A 22,379-nucleotide genomic window follows, 5' to 3' on the forward strand; every position below is an offset into this window, starting at 1 on the left:
AGACCAGTTTATTCCGAGTGGCAGGCAGTGATAAGCAGGGCACTGTAGGGTTCAGTGCCGAAAACTCACCTGTTCACAGTATACTTTAACAATTTGGACAAAGGAATTGAATGCAATTTCTCTAACTTTGCAAACCACACTAAGCTGGATGGCAGTTTGTGCTGCAAGGAGAATGTTAACAGGCTGACGGTGACTTAGACAAGCTGTTTGAGTGGGCAAATACTTGGCAAATGTAATATAATATGGATAAATGTGAGGTTATCTTCTTTGGCAAAAAGAGGAAGGCAGCTTAGGGAAAGGTGAGGTGCAATAAGACCTCGGTGTCATGGAATAGTCGCTGAAGGTTAGTGTGCAGGTGCAACAGACGGTGAGGAAAGCTAATAGCATGCTGGCTCTCATAGCGAGAGGATTTGAGTATAGGAGTAGGGATGTCTTGCAGCACTTAGACAAGACCTTGGTGAGGCCACACCTTAAGTATTGTGTGCAGTTTTGGTCTCCTAGTCTGAGGAAGGACATAGCTATTGAGGGAGTTCAGCAAAGGTTCACCAGATTGATTCTCAGGATGGCAGGACTGACAAATGAAGAAAGACTCAGAGTAGTAAGGGCATGGAATGCCCTGCCTGCAAAAGTAGTAGACTCGCCAACTTTAAGGGCATTTAAATGGTCATTGGATCAACATATGGATGATAATGGAAAAGTGTAGGTTAGATGGGCTTCAGATTGGTTTCACAGGTCGGCGCAACATCGAGGGCCGAAGGGCCTGTACTGCGCTGTAATGTTCTATGTTCTAAGACTGGATCGACTGGGCTTGTACTCACTGGAATTTAGAAGAATGAGGGGGGTCTCATGGAAACATATAAAATCCTGATGGGATGGGGCAGGATAGATGCAGGGAAAAATGATTCAGATGTTGGGGAAAGCCCAGAGCTAGGGGTTACCAGCCTAAGAATAAGTGGTAAGCCATTCAGGACTGAGATGTGGAAGAATTTCTTCACTCAGTCGTGAACCTGTAGAATTCTCTACCGCAGGAAGCTCTTGGGGCCAGTTTTAGATATATTCGAGAGCTGGATGTGGCCCTTGTGGCTTAAAGGATGAAGTGGTATGGAGAGAGCAGGAATGGGATATTGAAATTGCATGATCAATGATGATCATATTGAATGGTGGTGCAGATCTGAAGGGCCAAATGGTCAAGTCTGGCACCTAATTTTCATGTTTCTATGCTGCCAGACCTGCTGTGTTTCTCATGCAATTCCTGTTTTTGTTACTTGCACAGTAATGTATTGGCCAAAATCAAATAATAAATATCCTGTGCAGAAACATGGAATTGGTGAATTGGTTTAACACAGGTATAATAAAGTCGTACGTTCTTTTGATTTGTTGAGTTTTGATGTGTATATTATCGATACATAACAACATCTTGCATGTTGGATGTGATTTCTCTAATGCCAATTGTCCTCCATGTTTGCTGAGGTGCGATTCAGTTGGTGTTTTTGTTTTGAATATTTTAATCAATACTTTTGACTGAGGAACACTACAGAAATGTAAACATTTAGCTCTGTCACTGTAATCAGTTATAATGTAATTTATGAAATGTAATTTATGAAAAGCACAACTTTTATTGTTTTCCATATATTTAGAATTTCAACTCGCCATCAAGAGTATAATTTCCAAATGCAACAGATTTTTGCATCTGAATTTTCATCTTGGGTTTAGCTGATCTCCATCAGACCACTGTGCAAGGTGCACAGTTGACGTGAAGATCAGGGTAGATCTGTGAGGGAGGGGCAATCCCGTGGGATGCCCTGCCTGCCACACATGTTATCTGTTCCTTCTGATGATGGCTGAAGAAGAATTTGCAAAAGGGGAACTGGAACTAATCTGATAGGCATATTCATGGGCAAGGCCAACTAGGGATGGGCAACAAACATTACTCCAACAGTGACGCCCATATTATGTGAGTGAATAAAATCAGACAACCGGAAGGAAGTTGCACTAAGGAAATATCAGGTGTTATTGGCTGAATCAAAAGGACATCTATTGAGGTTAGTGGTCAATATATATTTTTGCTGGAGCCTTGTGTAAATTTGGCTTGTAGAGAATCCAGATCACGAGCATTTAATGCCTGGCTAAAGAACTCATTGCGAAAACATGCCCTTTCTGTATCACTCTGGGACTAACACTGAAACAGGGAGAACTGTTTGAGGTGATTGACCTTTTCCACTATTAGGATAGGTGACTCTGGCAGTGGAAGGCTTCAACCTACTTATAAGTTAGAAATTAGAAAAGTGGCTTGAAGAGATGCTAAACAAATTTAAATAAAACTAAAACAAACCTGGAATGATGACCCTATGAATGTGAGACTTTAGTGAGCCATGTAATAAATAAAATAATGGAACAGAAAACTTTAGGAAATAAATTCACAGCAACAAATCTTCATAAACAAGTAAAAAGTCATGAACAAACTTTGTTCTGTGTCTGTATATAACATGGAAACTGGAGTCGAGATGATGGTAAAACAACTGAGACTGGTGCAATTATTGTGCCGTGACAAGAGAAATGTAGGGACTAAGATTATTGATTTCAGAATTTAATATAGTTCCGATCATGTTTGCAGTCTGAATGGAACTGTGCTATAAACATTTACAAATCTTCATTTGCTGTCCAGAATCCAGAGTAGGTAACATTGTGATCTGTGAATACACATTGTTAAGTTGAAAGTAGTGCAGGTAAATCAGTGTTTGATCTGGAACAGGCCTTTGGACAGTGAGACAAGGGAATGCAAGTGAAGAAGTTTTCTGTACTGTCCCTTGCAAATGTGTAACTAAAACAAATAGACCAGGAACATTTTCGGGGTAAGAGCCCCATTGAAATGCTGAAGGCTTTTGGAAGATAATGTGCTGGGTGGAAATTGAGGACAAGGTATCACAATTGTTTTCAAACTGAACAAACTGCAGATACATTACTGGAAATCTGAAACAAAAACAAATTGCTAGAAAATCTCTGACTTGGCAGTATGTGTGGAGAGAAATCCGTGAACATTTTGTGATCAGATGTCCCAGTTCTGAAGAAGGGTCACTGGACCTGAAAAATTCACTCTGATTTCTCTCCACACATGCTGCCAAACTTGACGAGATTTTCCAGCAGTTTGTTTTTGTATAACATAGTAGTTTTGTTAGGCAGGTTTGAGGTGAGAGTGGAAGAGTTGGAAATGAGAAACGTATCAAGAGGCTTTTCAAACATTTTAAGCGGAATCCATCATTGAGGGGAGACAGAACAGATATTGCTGGAGAAAATCGGCAGGTCTGGCAGTATCTGTGGAGAGAATGCAAAGGTAATGTTTCGAGTCCAGCAACTCTTCAAAACCATTCTGATCTCACCAAAGTTTCTCCAGTGCCAAGTCCTGCTGACAGTTATAGAGCTGTACAGCATGGAAACGGACCCTTCAGTCCAACTCGTCCATGCCGATCAGATGTCCTAAATTAATCTAGTCCCATTTGCCAGCATTTGGCTCATATCCCTCATAAGCTCATATCATACCCATCTAGATGCCCCTATCCATGCCCCTCATGACCATTTAGCAATTTCCCAGTTCGTGTTGACGGTGAGAAATCTATTTAATGTTTATTGTCATTCACTAACTGTAGAATGTTTACTGGATTATTATGGTGATGGCATGTGGTATTACTCTCATTGTTAAAGCATGGACAATATGTACTTCTGGAAGAGTGAATTTCTGATTTAGCACAAATGAACAGGGAGAAAATGAGGGAGGCATTCAGCCCCTCTACCCTGTCCCAGTTAACAGGATCATGGCTGATTGTTCCCAGGGTTCACCTCTTTCATGCCAGCTCAGCATAGCCCTCCCTTTCCAAATATTCCTTAAAATCTACCCATCTACTCTTGAAATTCACTCGGTGCTCTCACCTCTACAACTGTCTTTGGTAGAGCATTCCTGATATTCACTACACTGTAGGAGGAGAAATTCCAACATATTGTATCTCCAGTTTTCAACATGAATCACAGACTGAGGGGACAATGTCCCTAAGTTTGAGATGCCTCAACAAGTGGAAATATCTTCTCAACATCTACCCTGTCAAGCCGTCTCGGAATCTTGAACAAAAACAAAGAACTGCGGATGCCGTAAATCAGGAACAAAAACAAAGTTGCTGGAAAAGCTCAGCAGGTCTGGCAGCATCTGTGAAGGAGAAAACAGTTAACGTTTCAGGTCCGGTGACCCTTCCCCAGAACTGATGGTGGCTGGGAAGCTGTCAGTTTATATGCAAATAGGGATGTAGGTAAGGTAGGGAGTAAACGATAGGATAGAGCCCAAAGAGAGAGAAAGACAGTTGGACAGAAAGGAGTTGCTAACGATCAGGCTGGGAGGGTGAATAGATGTTAATGGGGACTGTTAGTGACTAACAACAGAGGGTGTGTAAAGGCAGGCTATGTGGTAACAAGGTCTGGTGTGTGGGCTAGGGGTCTGGACATGGGAGAGTTTAGGTCCTAAAATTATCGAACTCAATATTGAGTCCGGAGGGCTGTAGGGTCCCCAAGCGGAAAATGAGGTGTTGTTCCTCCACCTTGCGTTGGGCTTCACTGGAACACTGCAGCAAGCCAGAGACACAGATGTTGGCCAGGGAGCAGGGTGGTGCGTTGAAGTGACAGGCAACAGGTCTTTTTTACGAGCAGAACATAGATGTTCTGCGAAACGGTCACCAAGTCTACACTTCGTTTCCCCAATGTAGAGGAGACCACATTGTGAGCAGCGAATGTAGTAGATTAGATTCTGGGAAGTGCAGGTGAAGTGTTGCTTCACCTGGAAGGTATGTTTTGGCCCTTGGATACTGAGGAGGGAGGAGGTAAATGGGCAAGTATTGCACCTTCGCCGGTTACAGGGGAAGGTGCCGTAGGGTTGTGGGGAGGTACTGGGTGAAGGAAGTGTGGACCAGGGTGTGCCGAAGGGAACGGTCCATGCAGAAGGCGGACAAGGAAGGGGAGGGGAGTATGTGTCTGATGGTGGTGGCGGAAATAGCGTCTGATGATCTTCTGAGTGTGGATGCTGGTGGGATGGTAGGTGAGGATAAGGGGAACCCTATTGCTGTTGTGGGAGGGAAGAGAAGGGGTGAGGGCGGAAGTGCGGGAGATGGGTCAGACCTGGTTGAGGACCCTATCGACAACGGAGCAGGGGAATCCTCGGTTGAAGAAGAAGGTGGACATTTCGGAGGCTCCCTTGTCAAAGTTGGCCTTGTCTGAACATATGCGATGGAGACAGAGGAACTGAGAGAATGGGTGGAGTCTTTACAGGAAGTGGGGTGTGAGGATGTATAGTCCAAGTAGCTGTGGGAGTCAGTGGGTTTGTAATGGATATTAGTGGCCAGTCTATCCCCAGAAATGTCGAGGGAAGGGAAGGAAAGGAGGAGTCAGAGATAGACCAGGTGAAAGTGAGGGCAGGGTGGAAATTGGAGGCAAAATTGAAATTTTCCAATTCCAAATGAGGGAAGCAGTACCGATATCATCGATGTATCGGAGAAAGAGTTGTGGGTGGGGGCCAGAATACGACTGGAACAAGGAATGTTCCACGTACCCCACGAAGAGACAGGCGTAACTAGGGCCCATGTGGGTACCCACAGCAACCCCTCTTACCTGAAGAAAATGAGAGGAGTTGAAAGAGAAGTTGTTGAGTGAGGACAAGCTCGGCCAAGCAGAGGAGAGTGGTGGTGGGTGTGGATGGTTCAGGTCTTTGCTCCAGGAAGAAGTGGAGAGCCCGAAGACCCTCCTGATGGGGAATGGACGTGTAAAGGGAATAACCTCCATGGTAAAGAGGAGGTGGCTGGAGCCAGCAAACTGGAAGTTTTGAAACCGGCGCAAGGCATCAGAGGAATCATGGATGTATGTGGGTAGGGATTGGACCGCGGGGAGAAGACTGAGTCAAGGTAGGAGGAGATGAGCCCTGTGGGGCCCGAGCAGGCTGAAACAGTGGGTCTGCCCAGACAGTCCCGTTTGTGGATTTTTTGTAGGAGGTAGAAACGAGCTGTGCGGGTTTGGGGGGCTATTAGCTTGGAAGCGGAGGTGGGGGGAGATCACCGGATGAAATGAGCCCAGTGACCGTAGTGGATACAATGGCCTGATGTGTCATGGTGGGGTCATGGTCCAGGGGAAGGTAGGAGGAGATATCTGAGAGCTGGCGCTCAGCCTCTGCAAGGTAGAGGTCAGTATGCCAGACTACAACAGCACCACCCTTATCGGCAGGCTTAATGACAAAGTCAGGGTTAGATCTGAGTGCACGGAGTGCAGTCAGTTCTAAGGGAGATAGGTTGGATTTGGTGAGAGGGGCAGCGAAATTGTGGCGACTGATGTCACGTTGACAGTTCTCAATGACCAGATCAAGTACAGGTAAAAGGCTGGAGGGAGGGGTCCAAGTGGAGGGATAGCGTTGGAGTTGGGCAAAGGGGTCTGTGGGACGGGGCGAGGACTCTTGTCCAATGAAATGAGCATGGAGGCGAAGATGGCGAAAGAAGAGTTTGGCGTCATGTCGTGCCCGAAATTCATTAAGGTGGGGACGCAGAGGAATAAAGCTGAGGCCTTTGCTGAGTACGGAGCGTTCTGCATCAGAGAGCGGAAGGTTAGGAGGGATGGTGAATACCTGACAGGAGGTGGTGGGGTTGGAGAAGGGGAATCTTGGAATCTTGTCTGTTTCAATAAGATCACCACTCATTCTTTTAAACTCTAATGAATACAGACCTAAGCCCTGGAGGAATACAGAGAAATTAGGAAGGAACTTAAATACGCAATTAGGAAGGCAAAAAGAGCCCATGAAGTGCCTTTAACAAACAGGGTCAAGGAGAATCCCAAGATTTTTTATGCATGTGTTAGCAGAAAGAGGGTAATGAGGAAAAGAGTAGGCCCACTCAAGGACGAAGGAGGGAAGTTACACGTAGAGCCACAGGAAGTGGGGGAGATCCTGAATGAGTACTTTGTATTAGTTTTCACCAAGGAGAAGGACATGACTATTGAGGTCAGGGATAAGTGTGAATACTCTAGAGAATGTTAACACATTGAAAGAGGAAGTTTTGGGAATCCTAAATTGCATTAAGATAAATAAGTCCCCAGGACCAGATGGGATCTACCCCAGGTTCTCAGAGATGCAAGGGAGGAAATAGCTGGGGCATTGGCAGATCTCTTCACATCCTCTTTGACCACAGATGAAGTTCCAGAGGACTGGAGATTAGCAAACGTTCTTTCCCTTGTTTAGGAAAGAATGCAGGAATAATCCAGGAAACTGTAGGCTGGTGAGCTCGACATCTGTGGTGGGGAAGCTCTTCATGAAGATACTGAGGGACAAGATATATGTACATTTGGAGGAAAATGGACTAGTTAGTGACAGGCAATGTAGTTTTGTCTGGAGCAGATCATGTCTCACCAGTCTGATTGAATTTTTTGAAGAGGTAACGAGGATAATTGATGAGGGACGGGCTGTGGATGTAGTTTATATGGATTTTAGTAAGGCATTTGATAAAGTCCCACATGGCAGGTCGGTACGAAAACTAAAAGCACAAGGGATTCAGGGTGGCCTGGCTAGATGGATAGAAAACTGGCTTGGTCATAGAAGATAGCAGGTAATGGTGGAAGGATATTTTTCAGAATGAAGACCGGTAACTAGTGGTGTTCCACAGGGGTCAGTCTTGGGTCCTTTGTTGTTTGTAGTATATATAAATAGTCTGGAGGAAAATGTGGGTGGTCTGATGAGCAAGTTTGCTGATGACACGACGATTGGTGGAGTTGCTGATAGTACCAACGATTGTGAAAGTATACAAAAGGATATAGGTTGTTGACTTGGGCACAGAAATGGCAGATGGAGTTTAATTCTTTCAAATGCGAGGTGATGCATTTTGGAGGATCAAATTTAGGTGTAAATTATAGTATAAGTGGTAGAACCCTTAGGAACACTAACATTCAGACGGATCTGTAGGTCCACAGTTCCGGGAAAGTGGCAACACAAGTAGCCAAGGTGATTAACAAGGCATATGACATGCTTGCCTTCATCACCCAGGGCATGGAGTACAAGAGTTGGCAAATAATGTTGCAGCTATATAAAACCCTTGTTAGGCCACATTTGGAGTATTGTGTGCCGTTTTGGTCACCACACTACCAGAAGGATGTGGAAGCTTTGCAGAGATTACAGAGAAGGTTCACCAGGATGTTATCTGGTCTCCAGGGCATTGACGATGAAGAAAGGTTAAAAAGTCGAGGATTGCTTTCACTGGAAAGACGGCGGCTGAGAGGAGACCTGATAGAGGTGTACAAAATTATGAGGGGCATAGATAGGGTGGATAGTCGAGGCTTTTTCCAGGGTTGAAGTTTCAATTACAAGGGGCCACTGGTTTAAGGTCAGAGGGGGAGATGTGCAAGTGAAGCTTTTCAGAGTGGTGGCAGCCTGGAATGCACTACCAGAAGAGGTGATGGAAGCGGGCACATTGAAGGCGTTTAAGAGGCACCTAGTTTGGTACACGATTAGGGAGGGATACGGGGTCAAAAAATAGCAGGTTTGTTTTTAGATTAATTAGGGATTGGTCAGCACAGGCTTGGAGGGCAGAAGGGCCTGTTCCCGTGCTGTAATTTTTCATTTGTTCGTATTTCATTTGCTATAAACTATTTAGCAAACAAACAGCATGCTGGAAGAACAGAGCAGGCTAGGCAGTCAATGTTTCGGGTATTACCCTTCAGGACCGTTTAGCAATTTTTATAAGATCACAAGATGCAGGAGCAGAGGGAAGGAATTCATCCCATCAAGTCTGCTCTGCCATTCAGTGAAATCATGTCTGATCTGAATCTTCAATTCCCCTTTCCTGTCTCTTTTTTTTCCCCAATCATCCTTTCTTTCCCCTTACTGTGGGGAAAAATAATCTGTCTGTCTCAATCCTGAACATAACTTTGAGTGAACTCCTTCAACCCAGAAATAAATGTAGTGAATCAGCTGCCAGTTTTTCAACATCATTTTTCAACTCCTGTGACCAAAACTGTACTTCGGATGCAGCCTCACCAATACCTTGTGCTGTTGAAACATGACTGGTTGGAGTTTAAAAACATCGAGCAGTAAAGGCCGAAGTTCCATTTGCCGCCTTAATTACTTGCTCCACCCAAGTACAAATGTTTTGAGTCCCGTGCACAGGATCACACCGAACCCTTTGCGCTGACTGTTTCTGTAGTTTGTCTTCATTTAAATAATAGTCTGCAGTTTGATTCTTCCTAGCAGAGCACAAAGCCTCACACTTTCTTACAATTAAACTCCAGCTGCCAAGTTTTTGCCCCTTAACTCAACATATCTATATCCTATTACAGATTCCTTTATGTCCTCAACAGAACATGCCCTCTCATCTATTTTTCATTATAGGAAAATATGGATGCATTGCCCCCTCTACTAGTCATTAATATAGATATTAAACATTTCCGAACTGATCCTTGTGGTGATCCAGCACTTCCATCTTTCCAACCTGAAAAAGGCCCATTAATCCTGATTCTTTGTCTTGTGTTTTAGCACATTCTCAATCCATGCCAATACATTATCCCAAGTAAAGACAGGGGAAAGCCTTGGAAGCTGGAGCCAGTGAGATCAGCCTGTGTGTGACCTGGAGAGCCAGTGAGATCAAATATGTGACCTGGGGATCATGCAGCCAAAGAGATCCGAGTTGTGGAATAACTTTAGCATGGCCTTGACCCTGGAGCGGAGAAACTATGCCAGGTTCTTCATTGCGTTCAACATGTCATCGACAATGACAAACATGTCACCAAGGCCATTCCTCCAACTCTCCTTCAACCGCCTAACCTCAAACAGACTCTCATTCATTGGAAACTACCCAGCCTCCAGCAGAACAGCAACCACAACATCTCTCAACCCTGCCACGGCAACCTCTGCAAGACATGTGAATCATCAAAATGGATATTACCATCACAAATGGGAACACCACCCACTATGTACACAATACATAGTCATGTGACTCGTTCACTGTTGTCTACCTTGTACATTGCAGGAAAAGATGTCCCAAGGCATAATATGTCAGCAAAACCAATGCAGATGCTATAACAACAAATGAATGGACACCATGCAACCATCGCCAGGCAGGAGTGTTCTCTCCTAGTCGGGGAACGCTTCAGTGGTCAAGGGCATTCGGCCTCTGATCTTCTGGTAAGTGTCCTCCAAGGTGACCTTCGAGATACATGACCATGCAGAATCGCCGAGCATAAACTGTTAGCCATGAGGATGGCCTCAACCGTGATCTTGGGTTTGTGTTGTGTTACCTGTAACCCTACCATACTGTTCTGAGTAAAATCTTCCCTACTGATCTGTTTTGATACCGCCTTGATGACTTGTTATTATCTCTCTACCTTTAATTAGATTGTACAGTTTTGGATTACTTATAACGAGGGTCTAACCAAAGTTACGTGACTCTTGTACCTATCATGTTAATACAGCCATTGTCTGTAGCACTATCCTATTTTTAAATTTTTTTTTGTATTTATTAATCAGATGACAGGTCATTCCTTCACTTGCTAGTCAGCTGTTGACACTTTGTTCGCACCATTTGATACTCTTGATCACCTGCAAAGACTTGTTAGTCAACCTGTTGACACTCTAATCATACCACTTTTTTTTTTTGACATTTTTAATTACCTGGAATTATCTTACCATTATCTCTCTGCATAAAAATTCTGTGCCTGTGTACTTCCTCCACTTCACCTGACAAAGGAGCTGCACACCAACAGCTTGTGATTCCAAATAAACCTATTGGACTGTAACCTGGTGCTAGGTGACTTCTGACTAAAGTAAAAGAATTTAAAGGGTGATCAACTGCAAAAAGCTGCAACACAAGAACTTGGAGGGACTTGTGCATGAAACAGAAACCTAACGAGCAAGTGCATCAGATAATCGGCAAGTCTCATGGAGTGCTTGCTTTTATTTCAAGAGGGTTGGAGTATGAGTAAGGAATTCTTTCAACTCCACAAGGTGCTGGTGGAATCACATCTGGAGTACTGTGAGCAGTTTTGGTGCCGTTATTTAAGGAAAGATATTGCATTAGAGGCAGTTTAGGGAAGCTACAGTAGGATGATCTTTGGTTTGGAGTGATTGACTTGGGAGCAAAGGCTACACAGTTTGGGACTCCATTCACTGGTGTTTAGGAGAATGAAAGGTGATCTCATTGAAATATATTCTTAAGGGACTTGACAAAATAAATGCTGTGATATTTCCCCTCATGGCAGAGTCTAGGACCAGAGGGCATAGTCTCAATAAAAGAGAGCCAGTTTAACACTGAGATAAGGAGGAATTCCTTCTCTTGGAGAGTTGCAAGTCTTTGGAACTCATTGGCACAGAGCTGTCGGGGCAGAGTCCTTGTGTATATTTAGAGCTAAGACAGATCCTTCATCAGCTGGGGAATCGAGGGTTGTCGGGGTGGGGGAGGCAGGAAGGTGCATGTGAGAGATGTTGAATCAGCCATGATCCTGTTGAATAGCATAGCAGCCTTGGAGCTGAATCTACTCCATTTCTTGTGGTCTGTGGTCAGCCTGAAGCCTGGGATGGCTGCAGTTACATATGGAGAGAAAGACTGACTCAGGTGGGAATATATTCACTGGAATTAAGACAAGTGAGTGTGGGTCTCATAGAAACCTATAAAATTCTAACAGGACCAGACAGGATATGCACAGGAAGGATGTTCCCAATAACTAGGCAATCCAGTTGTTTGTTAGCTCACTGTGCCGGTTGTACTGTGGTGTGCAGATGTTTTGTTATCCTTCTAGGCAACATCATCAATGTGACCTCTAACTCAAGTGTTGGTGTTTTACTTCCTTCTGGAAGTATATTATCCTCAGGTGTGATGGTCTTGTCGCTTCTAATTCTGTTGTCTGAAGATCATTATACCAGAGGATCACATACATCCGGGAGGAAGCAGAACACCAACATTTTGATTAGAGGTCACACTGATGTTGCCTAGAAGGGTAAGGAAACGGCTGCACACGCAGAACAACTGGTTCGGTGAGCTAACGAACAACTGCATCCACAACCCAAGCTACAAATATTCAGTATGATTAGGGAATGCAGACCCAGGGCTCATAGTCTAATGTTACAGGGTAGGCCATTGACAACTATGTTGAGGAGAATTTCTTTGCCCAGAGAGTGGTGACCCTCTGGAATTCCCTGACACAAAGCAGCTAAGGCCAATAGATTGAATGTTGTCAAGGAGTTAGAGATCTTGGGACTAAAGGGATGAAAGGTTACACGGAGACAGTGGGAACAGAGTATTGCATTGAACGATCATCTATATGTTTCTTGAATGGAGGAACAGTCTTGAAGGGACGAATGACCTCTTGTTCCTGTGCCGATCTTCTGTGTTTTTGTTTGGTCATTTTTCAAACCTTTCCAACCAACCTGAGTGTATCACCATAGCAGGAACTGAGGACTGCACAGTGAAGGATAGTGAAATAAAGTCCTACTTTTGGCATAATTGTAGCTGAGGAGTATTAAAATAGTCTCTAGAGGACTGTACGTATTTCATAAGGCATACAGAAGTTTTTTAAAAAAACTTCTCGCCTTTTTTGCCTTATGAAGATCTCAGGTAGTACACAATAAAACTGATACATAATACATTTAATAATGACTTATCCGTACTCTTGTTTCTAAATGGGATGAGTCATGATGAGAAGTAAAAGCAGAAAATACTGGAGACTCAGCAGGTCAGGTACTTTTCTGTGAAGCACAGTCATCTGCTAGCAGGTGACGTTCTAGTCCTGTTGATCACTGTTGAAGAGATGGGGTGCCAGCTCCCTTGTCTGCCATTTACTGGGTTCTAGTAGTGCATGTCCACAGGGTAATGGCCAATTCTGACTTAGAGCATTTGAAGTGTTGTGGAACTGGAATATGAATATGGTATCAGTGTCATAGCAGTGGTGAGAACTTGTGCCACGCTTTCCACTAAGTAACATGACCTGGGTGGGAAGAGTTGGTAGTAGCATTAATGAGTTGAACAGCAGACAATTTGTGTGAGGAAAAGTCAATGTTGGCCATAGCAGAACAACTGCCATGAATGTCCATGATGACAAAATTTGACAAAAAAATGGAAAAATTCTGATTTAGTATTATTAGTGTTATTAAGAATCTGGGAATGTGTGACACCCCCAATGGCTGACAATTCAGACAGGGGAGAAGATCTTACAACTTCAGGTATGAGAAAGGACACAAGTAGTTTCAGAAAATTCTTCGAACTATAGTTTTTCACTGATCAGTGTCAGATTGTGTAACATTATTTGCAAGCAAAGAGGTTTTAATTTAATGAAAAAGGAAGTCACTTGATAAATAAAAAATGAAGTATAAAATGAAAAACTCATTCACTGATGAATCAAAAGTGACTGTTGAATGTTGTCTGAAAATGTACAAATCATTCAGAATATATTTGGCATGTCAGAGGTATGAGACATTTAATCTGGCTCGAAGGGCCAAAAAGCCGCCTCCTGCTCCTATCTTCTATGTATCCATGACCCTCTGTGTGTGCATTTTTATAGGACTCGGAAATTATTGTGCAGTTCAGTATTATAGAAGGGTTCCTGGATAATATTATAAATAGAAACCACATAGTTGCCTTTTATGTATTATTTTCATAGGAATGTAACATCCTGTGGCAATTCACAGGAGCGTTTCAAAGCATAAGTGGACACCAAGCCACAAACAAAGGAGTGAACTTAGGGGTAGGGGACATTTTCCCTGTTTTATGTTGTGATATTTTGGGACGTTTCATGCAAAGTGCCCTTTGGCGGTGACTTCTATTGAATTGTCTTCTGCTCCTCCCATCATCAGTTACGTGACCGACTTCTTCATCTTCCTGCTCTTGCAGTCATGTGGCAGGAGAGGAGAAATTTCTGCCTCTGCTTGGACGTTCTCGTTTACGAGCTGTTGGCACTATATTTGAAGCCCAGCTGCATGACACTTCAGAAACTGCATCTAGGAACGACTTCACTCACCAACCTCGTAGGAAGCTGAAATATCTCCAACAGTGAAGCCGGGTCTCCCACTTTGCAGATAGAAGCTGGAGGTCCTGATGGATTGGGAGAAAAGATAGCCAACCTGTACCCAGTAGACACACCAGAGGAAACTAAGGCACCACACACAGCTGACCTAGCTATAGATAGTTGCCCAGAACAGTGCATTCTCAGAGGTCAGATGTAATGCATAGCAGTGTAGGAGAAATGTCAATGATCTGCTCTGCACAAGAGTGCGGGCCACAATCTTCTCTCTGCCACCTCACACTCACTCTAACTCTGCCACTGCACACAGACCTCACCAATGCTCACCTGCTATTGACCTCGCCATTCCAAGGAGAATCACCATTCATCAGGTCTTGCCCACTTCTACCTCCAGTGAGGACTAACCCTTTGTGATGTTTTGCTAAAACAGAGGCTGGCTGTCTGTAAGTAAGCGCAAAGTGTGCGAGTGCTTAAAAAATGGAGCTAAAAGTCATAAAATGCATGCTGTGTTGATATCTGAGTTGGTTGTGCCTCTCAGTCTGGAAGGTGATGTGGCTGTAGTGTGCAAGTCAAAGGTGTCGGAGCTAAAAATTGTAGTTCTGACGGGCTGAAGTGCATTCTGTGTTGGTCTAGATTAACCATGATACTGAGTCTGGTGGTTTGCCAGTGCAGACTTGGGTGGACTAAGGATAAACGTGGATGCTGTTTCTGGAGCATTCAAGGACAGGTTGGTAAAGGGACATTAAAATAGAGCTCTGCTGCCAGGTAACTGAATTGGTATTGTATAATTTTTCTGGAGAGCAGTGGAGAATTGCAAGTTGCCAAGAAATGAGACCAGATTAGCTTTAAATGCATGGAAATTCCTCTCACTCATTTTGTGAAATCCAGAACTCACCATTGATTCATCTGGGGGAGATCAGAAGCGTTTTCTCAGAGTCAAGAATTTTTTTTCATGCTCACCATATTTTAGCACACTTTTTTTTCCTATTTCCACTCAAAGGCACTCGAGGGAAAATTCCCTCTGAGATGTGAAGAACTTCAGAGCATAAAGAAACCTTTAGGGAACTCTGCTTTGTTGAATTCATCTGTACATGAATTCACCAAGCGAACACATGACAGTTCAATAGCAATGGATTTTGCAGTCCAGCAATTAGTAGAGGTGAGATGGAAGACAAAAAGGCAAATCAGATGATGAAAAATGTTTTCTTGGGTAGATGAAGAATATTTTCTTTGGCATCATCACTGAGAATTGGAGACAATGTTGATGTAACAGCCAAGGCCCTGGATCCATTGTTGCCTCCGTAACAACATTGTGGATGTAACCCCCACACAGCAAGAATATTTGTCACTCAGTCTTCTCAGAGTCATCCTCGGGTGAAGCATGAACTGAATGTGGGAGATGCTGGCCTCCATGTTACGGTTTGCTGGGTCCCATTAGAATATGAATAAGAGAAGGGAGTAAATTAAATGAACAAACGAAAAAGCACAGCACAAGAACAGGCCCTCCAGCCCTCCAGCCCTCCAGCCCTCCAAGCCTGTGCTGACCATCATGCCCTAATTAGTCTAAGAACAAACCTGCCATTTTTCAATCCGCATCCCTCTATTCCCTCCCTATTTGTGTACCCATTTAGGTCTCCTAAATGTCTTCAATGTGCCCACTTCCATCACCTTTTCTGGTAGTGCATGCCAGGCTGCTACCACTCTGTGTGGAAAAACTTCCCTCGCACATCTCCCTTAAGCTTCCCCCTTGGACCTTGAACCTGTGGCATCTTGTAATTGAAACTTCAACCCTGGGGAAAAGCCTCTGTCTATCCACCGTATGTATGCTTCTCATAATTTTGTGCACCTCTATCAGGTTTCCCCTCAGCTGCCATCTTTCCAGTGAAAACAATCCTAGTCTTTTTAACCTTTCCTCATAGTCAATGCTCTGGAGACCAGGCAACATCCTGGTGAACCTTCTCTGCGCTCTCTCCAAAAAACGGTGGCACAGTGGTTAGAACTGCTGCCTCACAGCACCAGGGGCCTGGGTTCGATTCCACCCTCAGGCGACTGTCTGTGGAGTTTGCACGTTCTCCCCGTGTCTGCGTGGGTTTCCTCCAGATGCTCTAGTTTCCTCCCGCAGTCCAAAGATGTGCTAGCCAGGTGGATTGGCCGTGCTAAATTGCCCGTAGTGTTGATTAGGTGGGTTATAGGGGGATGGGTCTGGGTGGGATGCTCTGAGGGTTGGTGTGGACTTGTTGGGCTGAGGGGCCTGTTTCCACACTGTAGAGATTCTATGATAGCTTCCACATTCTTCTGGTAATGTGGTGACTAAAACTGCATGCAATACTCCAAGTGCAACCTAATAAGGGTTTTATATAGCTGCAACATGTTTTGCCAACTCTTGTACTCCACACCCTGGGTGATGGAGGCAAGCATGCCATGTGCCTTGTTAATCATCTTGGCTGCCTGTGTTGCCACTTTCAGGGAACTGTGGACCTGCAATTAGTTTCACAACGTGCAAATTAGTTGTGAAAATTGGAAAAACTGGCTCAGGATGAGAATGAGTTCATGGCAGAGATAGAGCATTGGAGCACAGCAGAACAAAGCTCACTCACTTGGTTGCTGATGGAGGTCTTGGTGCCCTTGTGTGAACAGTTCTTCTGCCCCAACCAACAGCAGTGTGCTCTCCTCTTGAAGAGTGAGGAGGCCAGCTTGCTGCTAGCTATTCTCTGCCAGCTTGCTAACTGTCTTAGCTTGATTATGAGAGACTATCTGCGTCATTGCAGGAAACAAAAGGAGGCACTGAATGTGAGGGAACAGGATTGGAGAGGGGTTAGGGAGGACACAAAGCAGGAGGGGTTGTATGATGTTCTCATTGACTGAATAGGAAGTACAGATGATAGGAAGGTTTAATTTTTGGGAGGATTAAGGTGCGTGAGAGCCATTGGATGGAAATGGTGTGTTCAATAGTGAGAGTTACAGTCCATGAGCAGTGGCAGAGTTAGAGTGGGTGCTGGTGGTCCTGTGAGTGAGGGAGGAAGTAGTAGAATGTCCCCTTGCTGAACATAAAATCGTCTTTCCTCAATGCGGAATGTTTCTTTTCCATACCAACACTGCACCACCATGGGCACCTAAGTCCGATCAGGCTGGCTGAGTCTTCCGACAGTCGGGAGGAAACTGAGCTGCTCTGTTCTCAAACATCCCAAACTCTAGGTCACAGTTGGAGACCCAGGATCGCAGTGTAAGGGCGAGTTCCTAACTTGCAGGATTTGAATTGTTTTGGAGCTGCAGTTTGCATATGGTATCAGTGGGATGAGCAACACAATGTCTCGGCAGCAGTGAGAACCTGTGCCACTCGTTCCATGTGGTAGCATGAACTGGGTGGGAATAGGTGGTGGCAGCATTTAATGAGCTGACCAGTGGATGATTTTGAGAGTAAAGTTGACTATGGCCATGGCAGATGAACTGCGATGAATCTCTGACAACGCAGTTTGCCAATTAGAGGGAAAATTCAGCCCGTTATCTATCTAATCCTCCTATAATATATTGATTACAGATCACCAGAATCTGAGAATGTATGACCCCTCAATGGCTGAAGATTCAAACAGAGGTGAGGATACTACAACTTCAGGAATGATAAAGGACACAGGTAGTTTCACAAAATTCTTTAAATTTAATGTTTTCCCCTGGTAAGTGACAGGTTTTTGGAATATTATTAGCATAAAAAGGGATTTTAGTCTAATGTAGATGAAATCACATGGAGATGGTTTGAAGGTGGGGATCGAAGTGTAGTCGGTCAAAGTTCGCAAGTTACACAGATGAGTGGTAGAGCAAAGTGTGAAGATGGCATTGAAAGTCTGTTGAGGGATATAGATAGGTTAAGTGAGTGGGCAGGGGTCTGGCAAATGGAGAACGATGTTGGTAAATCCATCTTGGTAGCAATAACTGCAATTTGGACTGTTATTTACTTGGTGAAAATTTACAGCATGGTGCTGTGCAGAGGGACCAGAGTGTCCTTGGGCATGATTGACAAAGTTGTTTTGCAAGTGCAGCAGGTAATTAAGAAGGCAAATAGAATAATGTCCTTCATTGCTAGCAGGCTGGAGTTTAAAATCTGGGAGGTTATGTTGCAGCTGTTTTGGGTGTTGGTGAGGCCACACCTGGTGTACAGATCCAGTCACCTGATTTGAGAAAGGATGTACTGGCACTGGAGGGTGTGCTGAGGAGGTTCACTAGGTTGATTCCAGAGTTGAGAGTTTTGGCTTGTAAAGAGAGATTGAATAGATTGGGACTATACTCCTTGGAATTAAGAATGAGGGGGAATCTTACAGAAACATATACATTAATGGAGGGAATAGATGAAATAGAAGCAGGGAGGCTGTTTCCACTGGCTGGTGAAACTCGAACTAGGGGGTATAGCCTCAAAATAAGGGGGAGCAGACTTAGGACTGAGTTGACGAGGAACTTCTTCACCCAAATGAATGTGAATCTGTGAAATTCCCAGTGCAGTGAAGCAGTTGAGGCTACCTTGTTGAGTGTTTTTAAGGCAAAGAGAGATTTTTTGAACAGTAAACAAATTAAGGGTTATGGTGAGCGGGCACAGCGCCAGAGGCCCCGGGTTCGATTCCACCCTCGGCTGGCTGTCTGTGTGGAGTTTGCATATTCTCCCCGTGTCTGCATGGGTTTCCTCCGGGTGCTGTGGTTTCCTCCCACAGTCCAAAGATGTGCAGACTAGATGGATTGGCTATGTTAAATTGCCCATAGTGTTCAGGGATGTGTAGATTAGGTGGGTTATAGGGGGATGGGTCTGGGTGGGATGCTCTGAGGGTCGGTGTGTACTTGTTGGGCTGAAGGGCCTGTTTCCACACTGTAGGGATTCTATGATTATCTATGATTCTATAGGAGCTAACTCCATGACAAGATCAGCCATGATCTCATTGAATAGCGGAGCAGGTTTGAGGGGCCAAATGGCCTATTCCTGCTGCTATTTCTTGTGTTCCTAGTTAGGTGCAAATGTTTTTGAAAAAACAAGGGGCTCACACTGAAGAGTCGAAGCAACTGTTGAGAATGTTCTCTCTGAAAACGTACAAAACATTCAACCTATACTTGGCATGTTTTGTTATGAAACATTTAATCTGGTGTGCATGAGTCCATGTGTGTGTTTATAGGACTCTATGAAAATATTGTGAAGCTTTGGTATTAAAGGGTTGCAGGACATTATTACAAATAGCAGCCACAAAGTTGCCTTTTATTATGTTGTATTTTCAAAAGAATATATTTCATCCTCTTTTCAGCCCGTCTCCTTCCCTTTGCAGAGTCTTATTGCCCTTTCCACTTTGTTGACAATGTCTCCCCATTTGCAGCATTTCCACACGTGTGTATGTACACAAACTCTCCCACTCATTCACTCTCTCCCGCGTGCCCCCTCGCACTCAGGCCTGGTAGTCTCCCTCCCTGTATGGTATTTTTAGCTGTTGTGTGGTTTATGGTGCAGCAGCTTTCAAGTGAGTTTCTTAAATGATAAACTGTGAATGTTCCATGTCAAACACCATTAATTTTGTTGACCGCGTTCATGGGCGGCATGGTGGCACAGTGGTTAACACTGCTGCCTCACAGCACCAGGGACCCGGGTTCGATTCCACCCTCAGGCGACTGTCTGTGTGGAGTTTGCACATTCTCCCTGTGTCTACGTGGGTTTCCTCTGGGTGCTCCGGTTTCCTTCCACAGCCCAAAGATGTGCGGGCTTGGTGGATGGGCTATGCTAAATTGCCCACAGTGACCAGGGATGTTTAGGTTATGTGGGTTCGACGTGGGAAATTCGGGGAATGGGTCTGGGTCGGATGCTATTCGGAGGGGCGGTGTGGACCTGTTGGGCCAAAGGGCCTGTTTCCACACTGTAGGGATTCTATGATTCTATAACATCCTGTAGCAATTCATAGGAGCATTACCAAACATGAATTGTCATCAAGCCACAAACAAAAGAGTGAACACAGAGGCAAGGGATATTTTCCACATTTTTTCCGTTGTGTTGTTTTTGGGAACTTACATGTGGAGTGTCCTGCCATGAGTTGCTGTGACCTTTCTCATGCAACCATCTACTCCTCGCCTCATTAAGTATGTGACAAACTTTTTTTTTTGTTTTTTTTTTTGGCTTCTTCTCATGCAATCACGTGGCAGGAAAGGAGAAATCCCTGCCACTGCTCAGACCCTCCGGATGACAAGCCTCTGGCACCGTATTCCAGTCCAACTGTCCATGGCCTAAGCCTTAAAATGCATGCTGTATGTGGAAAGTTCAAGGACATGTTAGTAAAGGTATATTAAAATGGAGGCCCTCCACCACAGCACCAGTCTGACTTTCCAGTTGGTAATTGGTATTGTCCAGTTTTTCTTGAGTGAAGAATTACATGTTGCGTAGACATGAGGCAAGATTAGCTAATAATTAAAATACAAATGCATGGAAACTGTTGTCACTCGTTAGCGAGATCCAGAACTCTCTGTTGAAACCTAAAGGGGAAAATCTGAAGTATTTTCTTGGTCTTGTGAATGCTGTTATTGTTCAATCTTGCTTTTTCTTTCCTACACTTTTTTTTGTTCCATTGCCACTCAGGGGCACTTGAACGGAAATTGCCAGTCTGAGATGTGAGCAACGTTAGGACGTAAAGATACTCCAGTGAACTATGCTTGGTTTGAATTCAGCTAAAGAAAGGGTAACAGCTCAATTGCCAAAAAGAAATGGCGAACTAGATATAGGAAAAATAGGTTTCTTGGGTACATGAAAAAATAATTCCTTTTGACATCTATCAGTGATGATGGAAGGGACAATGCCGGTATAACAGCCTGTAGTTTGTTCCTGAACAGCATTGTGGATGTACCTCCCCCAGTCCTGTCCTCACCCCAGCAGGAGTGCAGTGGATTAAGAAGTTAGTTCATGCCACCTTCTCATGGACAGTTAGGGATTGGGAAGAAGTGCTGGCTCAGCCAGTGATACCCTCATCCCATAAACAAATATTTTAAAAGCTAGACATTTGACTGACAAATGATAAGTGATTGATTGTGTCAGTTATACAGTTAGTCATACAGCATGGAAACATACCCTTCAGTTCAATTCGACCATACCAACCAAGCTTCCTAAACTAAACTAATCCCTTTTGCTTACATTTCTCCCATTTCCCTCTAAACATTTTTCTACTCGTGTACCTGTCTAAATGTCTTTTAAATGTTATAACTGTACCTAACATCTATCACTTCCTCTGGCAGTTCATTCCACATATGAACCACCCTCTGTGAAATAGTTGCTTCTCATCTCCCTTTTAAATCTTTTCCCTCTCACCTTGACCCTTGGTTTTGAATTCCCCCACCTTTAGGGAAAAAAACGTTTGCGTCTCACCTTTATCTATGTCCCTCGTGATTTTATAAACCATATAAAATTTCATAAACATCTAAAAAGTGACCCATCAGCCTCTCCAGTGAAAATAAATCCAGCCTAGCCAGCCTCTCCTTCATAACTCAAACCCTCCATGCCTGGTAATATCTTTGTAAATGTTCTCTGCACCCTCTCCAGTTTAATAAATCTTTCCTATAGCAGGACGACCAGAACTGTGCACAGTATTTCAAAAGTGGCCTCACCAATGTTCGACTTGTACACACTAGTTTATGAGAATGTGGGGTGATCTCATAGAAACCTATAAAATTCTTAGCTGACTAGATAGGTTAGATGCAGGAAGGATACTTTTGATGGTTGCAGAGTCCAGAACCAGTGGTCATACCTTTATGGTTAAGGAATAGAATAGAATAGAATAACATTTTGTCAAGCGTATTCTTACATTAAAAAACATATGTGAAAAGTCTTATAAGCTGCCATCCACAAACCCTAAATTAATAACAAGTCATAAAATAGAGGGTACGTGGGGTAAACATGTAAAACTTCACCACAGTTCAATTAACAGGTCCTGGTTTTCCAGCATAGCCCAAAACCAGGCCAAAACTGCCATGCAGGGCCAGACCATAAGACCGGGCTGAGACCGCCCTGCCACGCAGATGAGACCTCTGTGTTGGCCCTTTGGAAGACCTGGAAGTCACCTCTGAAGGAAGGACGAGACCTCCACACCAATACACGACTTCTAAACTAGGACTAGACCTTCACGTCAGGCTGCTGGAATACCTGACACCGCGGGACAAGAGCGGGAATGTTGAGCCTGTGGAATTCACTTCCACTGAAAGTTGTTGAGATCAAAAAAATTGTGTCCTCAAGAAGGAGGTAGAAATAGCTCCAGTGGATGAATGGATTAAGGGATATGGGGTAGGGAGGTATAAGGGAATTGAGCTCAATGATGAGCCGCAATCATAACAAATGGTGGAATAAGCTTGAGAAGTCAAATAGCCTACTC

General features: G+C 44.1%; 1 protein-coding gene across 8 annotated transcripts in view; it reads left to right on the plus strand.

Annotated features, from left to right (window-relative positions):
* The window catches only part of LOC109919868 (NACHT, LRR and PYD domains-containing protein 12-like), a 79,436-nt gene that overhangs the window by 18,189 nt on the left and 38,868 nt on the right, over positions 1–22,379 (plus strand). For 2 of the 8 annotated variants that reach the window (XM_048618639.1, XM_048618640.1), the window contains exon 3: positions 17,549–17,641. The exons of 1 other annotated variant lie outside the window; for it this stretch is intronic. In XM_048618639.1, the coding sequence (XP_048474596.1) occupies positions 17,549–17,641 (93 nt within the window). Of the gene's footprint in view, positions 1–9,535; positions 10,184–17,548; positions 17,642–22,379 lie in introns of all 8 variants that reach the window. 5 more of the 8 variants (XM_048618643.1, XM_048618646.1, XM_048618644.1 and 2 more) reach the window with 5 other exon arrangements.

This window comes from Rhincodon typus, chromosome 40 (assembly GCF_021869965.1).
Source record: "Rhincodon typus isolate 14 chromosome 40, sRhiTyp1.1, whole genome shotgun sequence".
Classification (NCBI taxonomy): Eukaryota; Metazoa; Chordata; class Chondrichthyes; order Orectolobiformes; family Rhincodontidae; genus Rhincodon; species Rhincodon typus.